The 6000-nt window shown below is 54.1% G+C and overlaps 1 protein-coding gene and 1 long non-coding RNA gene across 8 annotated transcripts in view; one reads left to right on the top strand and one right to left on the bottom strand.

Annotated features, from left to right (window-relative positions):
- Positions 1-972: 972 nt before the first annotated feature.
- LOC136392142 (uncharacterized) lies at positions 973-5200 on the top strand. Its single transcript, XR_010748919.1, has 2 exons — positions 973-3818; positions 3883-5200. It is a non-coding gene; the product is annotated as an uncharacterized lncRNA (long non-coding RNA).
- Positions 4265-6000, bottom strand: part of JUP (junction plakoglobin) — a 24812-nt gene continuing 23076 nt past the window's right edge. For 6 of the 7 annotated variants that reach the window (XM_066364180.1, XM_066364181.1, XM_066364182.1 and 3 more), the window contains 2 exons: positions 5815-5854; positions 4265-5531 (listed from right to left, as the gene is read on the bottom strand). In XM_066364180.1, the coding sequence (XP_066220277.1) occupies positions 5380-5531; positions 5815-5854 (192 nt within the window). In that variant the 3' untranslated portion in view covers positions 4265-5379. The remainder of the gene's footprint in view (positions 5532-5814; positions 5855-6000) is intronic. The other variant, XM_066364186.1, reaches the window with a different exon arrangement.

Raw genomic sequence — 6000 nt, 5'->3', positions numbered from 1 at the left:
TCCACTGTGCCACCGCCCGCTCAGGCTATTCCTGGACTTTTTCCTTGATCCTGTTGTTGTCTGGCAATGACTCTTCATTTGCTAAGGGCATTTTCTCAGGGGGCCTGGCCAGCTCTCCATCCTCCAACCAACTCACATCACACTGGATGGCTTCATCGACTTTGTTAACGGGGCCAACCAGGCAGCAGAGGAAACAGGTCCCTGGGGGTAGCTGTCCCTTTCTCCCACTTCCTCCTTATCCAGCTCCCTGCACAGCACCGACTCTTCCCTTGTCCCCTTTCTCCCTTCTGGTGATGGCTCAGAGGACCTCTCCAGCTCTGCATCCTGCACCCGTTCATATAGCACTAGATGGTTTCAGCAACTTCGTTAGACTGAGCCAACCAGGCAGCAGAGGGAATGGCCCCCTGGGGTAGCTGTCCCACTCTCCCACTTCCTCTTCACACATTTTATCCCGGAGGGGTCTTCACTCTTATGAGGGTTATCGAGCTCGCCTCTACTTTCATGGGAACTCTCTGAAGTCCCATTTTGCTGCACCTGCTGAAGTTCAGCTTGAGTCCCTTCGTTCTCGCATTCCCCATCGCCGCCGCCACAGTGCCGGCCTCTGTGCTGGATTATAGCACAGGGAATTCAGATCTTCAGTTAGGTGGAGCAGGCAAAGGGGGCCGGGACGTGAGGAAAACCGGATACTCACTGGGAACCACTGAACATGGAAAATACAGACTTCCATTTCTGAATCCTGCCCCAGGAACACAGAACGGATTATAGGCAGATTTTGGTACCAGAAACTTGGGTAAGGCTGCTGGGTCATGCCATTCATGTAATAAAAGTGTCTGTGGTGCACTGGCCTGATAGTTTGGTTGGTTAGAGGGTTGTCACAATACACAAAGGCTGCCGGTTTGGTTCCTGGTCAGGGCACATACAGAAGCAGATAAATGTGTTTGTTTTTTTGTTTCTCTCCCTCTCTTTCTAAAAATCAATCAATAAATTTTTTAAAGGGTCTGGGGTTATTTTATTCAGAATGTTTTTTCTTCCTTTTTTGAAATTAAATTTAGTGGGGTGACATTGGCCCATAGGACACACAGGTCCGTTGTCACACAGGTTTCAGGTGTACGTCTCCATGGCATGTGATCTGTATTTGCATTGTGCGCCCATCACCCAAAGTCAAACCACTTTCCATCACTGTACATCTGGCCCTCTCTACCCCCTGCAGAACGTGTCTTCTAGAGTGCATCTTCTCGGCTGCTCTGCTTTGAAGTCTGACTGGGAGAGCCCACAATGGCACGTCGACCTTATGGCCTGACCTCTGCAACCCGGAGCGTCTACGGTCCAACTTATTCTTTCTAATTGACAGACTACTTTTTTTAAAGATTTTTTTATTGACTGATTTTTAGAGAGAGAGAGAAGGGTAGGGGGAGGAGCGGGAAGCATCAACTGAGTTGCTTCTTATATTTGTGGACCAACCACCTCAGCATTCCAGGTCAACGCTCCACCCACTGCGCCACCAACAGGGCAGGTGACAGACTATTTCTTTAAGAGCAGTTTTAGGTTCACAAATGGTAACTTGTTTTTAAGACTTTTCTGTCTCTCACCCACTTGTCCCCATTTTTTCAGGCCTTGGTTCTTCTGCATTTGATAGAGGAACCTTCCCCTGCCATCAGCATAGCGCCTGCCATTGTGGTAGGCGAGCGTCTGTCTCCACTGAGACTGCCAACACCAAGGAAGAGAGGTTGACTGTGCAGGTGGACAGACAGGGCCAGGCTTCCTTGGGTGTGGCTGCTCAGTCAGGTCTGCCCACCTCACCCGAGCCTGTTTCCCCTTCTGGTCTCTACTCGGCCAGCGCCTCTGCTGAAGCCCGGACACTCACTCTTTGCCGCCTACCCTCTGTGCTTACGTTCAAGGATGAGGCTGGCGGGTTTTCATTCCTAGTCGCCGCATGTCTACCCTTGTCTCCTATGCCTCCTTTCATTTACTATCAGAACGCTGATTTTGATCAAGGGGGCAATGTGTGCAGCTTCCCATGCAATGAGGGAGGGCCATGTGACAATTTCCAGCCAATGTTCAGATATGTCCCCGGGCGATGTCTCTTATGGAAAAAAAGAAGAAAAAACTCTGGAAAAAAAGCTTCTCACCCTTTCCCCTTCTTCCTGCCTGGAACCCCTGTGTTTTCTCATTTCATCCTCATGTGCAGGAGGTAGAGCAGGTATTATCCCATTTTACAGATGAGAAAATGGAAGTTCAGAGAAGTGAATTGACTTTCTCAAGGTTATGGGTCTCAAAGAGCCCCTACACAAAAATAAACCAGCTAACCTCACTCCATTCAGGTGAAGTTGCCATAAGCGCCCCTTCTGGCTGGGCTGCCAGGAAGCTCGGCATCTGAAACAAAGCTGTCATGGCTAGTATTAACCCTTAGCCTGGGTTTTTTTCTGCCCCTTCCTTTCCTGTGTCCTCACTGCCTTCTGTTAAATTTGAGAGAGCAATCCTTCCTTGTCTATTGTCTCCAGTCTTCTTTCAGGAAGACTGGCTGGGGGAGGGGGCATCTTTCACGGGCCTCTCCAGGCCTTCACTCTGCTCCGGGCAGCAGGAGACAAGATGGACATCAGTAGGCTCTCTGGTTTCTACTTGGGTTAGGCCAACAGGGGGCACTGGTGGGAATGAGATCACAGCCTCTCTGGGCCGAAGGAGGTGCCTCCCCTTGAGGAATCCTCTCTGCAAGAACTCTCTCCCTTCCTGCCTGAGGACACCATCATCAGTACAGAGTACCACCCCCTCACCTGTTCCCTATACCTGTCCACACCTTCGTAAACTGTCTCCTTACCGAATTCTCAAATTATCCAAGTTGAGTATTTTCTGCCAGTGCCTTATTATGGGCTGAATGTTTATGTCCCCCCAAGTTCATGTTGAAGTCCTAGCCCTCAATGTGATGGTATTTGGAGGCAGGGTCATTGGGAAACAGTTATGACAAAAGTCATGAGGGTGGGACCCCTCCACTCATGGGATTAATGCCCTTATAAGAAGAAGGAGAGTTCATTCTCTCTTCAGGGGCATGCACCCAGGAAAGGCCATAGGAACATGATTTAAAAACGAGTAAGTAGGCTCTCATCAGATGCCGCATCTGCTGGGACCTTGATCTTGAACTTCCAGCCTCCAGAACTGTGAGAAATGTCTGTCATCAAGCCACCAATCTAGGATAATTTGTTATAGCAGCCTGAACAGACTCAGACAGGCCATGAACAGAGTACAGAGAAAACTGCATTGTTAAAAGGTCTCTGAGAACTGCCCCCTCTTCTCCCCAGCTCCCCTCGACGGAGCTCAGCTCAGCACCTCACCTCCACCTGCCTACACCTAGAGCTGGCTCCGGAACGGGCTCCCTGCCCTCCCCGCGGCGCCACGTCGGCTGCGGTGCCAGGAAGCCTGTGCTAACACGGTCAGGGCCTCCCTCCACTGCCCGAGAGCCAGGCGATAGAAACGAAGCAATGGACCTGGCCAGAGCACAGGTGCCACTGGTTCCCAGGCTGGGCAGGTGTGTTGTCACCAGACATCCCCAGGAAGGAGAATTTGGGGATGGGGGGGGGGGGAGACTACCACATAAGCTGATGAGTGAAATGATAACCTTACCCACGGGGTCAGGGAACAGAGAAGGGGTAGCAGCTCAGTCTGGCTGGGAGCCAGGAGGTTTGGAGGTGGTGTTGCTGGAGAGAGGGCTGAGTTAGATCCCAACAGGCGAGCAGGTGAGGGCCTTCCAGGCAGAGGGAACAGCATGCACAAAGATCAGGAAGCAAACAGTGTGGGGGAATGTTGGCTGAGGGGACATGGGGTAGGTGGGCAGGGGCCGGGGCGGGCCCACTGCAGACCACAGCGGGGCCTGGACTCCAACCCGGGTAGGTGGGCAGGGGCCGGGGCGGGCCCACTGCAGACCACAGGGGGGCCTGGACTCCAACCCGTAAGCCACAGGGAGTGTTATGCCTAGGAGAAACCCCCCAAGTGTATACTCGGGGCAGGGCTGGAGGCTGAGAGGCCAGTAAGAAGGTGGCCCAATGGAGAGACGAGTTAAGGCCTGGCGTACTCAAAGGCCATGTCTTGGCTCCTTAGCCTCCTAACGTTGCAGCTGGAGCCCTACTCTGCCTCTGCCTCCTTAAATGTCTCTCCTGGACCCTCCTCTCTCCCACAAACAACATGGCCACGAAGACACTTGCAATCTGCCAGCAAGGTTGTGAGGCTGCTGAGAGAGCCCTGTCTCCCCGTTACATGAACAGCCTCCACTGGATCTGTGTGTCAGTTTTATTTTCATTGCTTTGGTCTATACAAAAAACCAATAACCAAAAACATAAAGCGATAACAATGAAACTCTCCACAGGGACCTCCGCCAGCCCCCACACCCATGTGCAGGAGGTGGGCGGTGAAACAGGAACAGGAAGAAAAAGCCCCTCACCACATACCAGAGGGGTCAGCCAAGAGCACTTCCGGGGTCAGCTAGGGCAGCCACGGGTGGGACCGGAATGTGAGGGAGCTGTCCCTGGAGCCCCCTGGGGAGGGGGCCAAAGCCAACTGAGCATCCTAGGGAGGCAAGCAGGCAGGGTCTTGGAGCAGGGAACTCACTCTCCACATCTCTGCCCCATCATCCTGGAGAGTCCTGAACTTTTCAAGATGAGCTTTGGATTCTGGGGCTTTAGGCCTTGAACCTGTGTCCTGGAGACCCCAGGGGCTCAGGACAGCTGGCCAGGTGGAGTTCAATAAGAAAATCAAACCCAGAGAAGGAGTAAAAAGCCCCACGGGGCCCAGGTGCTGGAGACAGGCAGCCAGGGCAGGGAGAGGGGCTGCTGGGAGAACGGAGTCTAAAGCTTTAGTGCCAGGACCACAGGGCCGGGGAAGGGGTACTGGGCCACTGACCCACATCCCAGAACGGAAAAGCAGGAGCAGACCGCCATCCCAAGGAAGAGCCTGTGGAGGCACGGGGCTGGGCAGGAAGTCAGGGCCCCGGTCCTCCAGGCTCAGGCACTTTTCTGTCTCGCCCCACCTTCTGCAGAGAGCCTCCCAGATGAGGAGCTGCACCTGGGGACGGGGCAGACACAGGGGGGTCAGGGCAGGCCTGTGTCCCCTAGAAGCTCGAGCCACTCCTCCCTCACCCATCAGCACACACGGAAGGGGCAGGGCCCTCGTCCCCAGATAAAACGAAAGAACAAGGCAGGTCTTCCTTACGGGAGCTCAATAGCAAAAGGCCCTACACTCATTCCCCCCAAAAAAGGAGCCAGAGTTTCAATAGAAACATGAGGGCCTCCGTGAGAAGGAGGCTCTAGAGAAGGGAAAGTGTGTCTCTGCAGCCCACAGGCATGGGGGAGGCTGCACTGCAAAGCGGGAGATGCCATACTGGGGTCCGGACGGCTAGGCCAGCATGTGGTCCGCAGTGGGGTAGGGGGGCCGGAGGCCATCGCTGTAGGTGTCGATGGGATAGTCCCCGTCCATGTCCATGTGCATCTCCAGGGGGTCCAGGGGCACGTCACTTGAGTACATGGGGCGGTAGGTGGCATCCATATCTGGGAAGAAGAGGGACTCTGTCCAAGGTCTGCAGGCCACCCTGTGTGGGGGTCTAGACAGCCCTCAGCCACCTCCTCGAGCTCTGCCTAACCTCAGTTGGCCTGACCGACCTCCCTAAATTTCCACGTCAAAGGACCCGGACAGGAGTGCACGTGGACGCCATACAGTAGCTGCCACTGGTCCTCTGGACCTAGAGACACAGTGCCTCTCCCTCACCCACACCCACACCCTCAGGACCCCTCCCCTGTGCTTTAGGGTCCTGAGAACTCTGCACACACTTACCATCTACATAGGGCTCGTTGATGGGGATCATACTCTGGGCCTGAGGAAGGAGACAGAGAGAAACACTGAGGGAGGGAAGCCTGGGAAACGCAGGGGTTGCGGGTGGGCAGCTAGAGATGCTCCGAGAGAGCAGTTCAGGGGAAAGCAAAGACCCCCGGAGGGAACAGAAGATAAAATGGGGTTACC

This window comes from Saccopteryx leptura, chromosome 2 (assembly GCF_036850995.1).
Source record: "Saccopteryx leptura isolate mSacLep1 chromosome 2, mSacLep1_pri_phased_curated, whole genome shotgun sequence".
NCBI classification, from domain to species: Eukaryota; Metazoa; Chordata; class Mammalia; order Chiroptera; family Emballonuridae; genus Saccopteryx; species Saccopteryx leptura.
The sequence above is the reverse complement of the archived record's forward strand: the minus strand, read 5'-3'. Positions and strand labels throughout refer to the sequence as shown.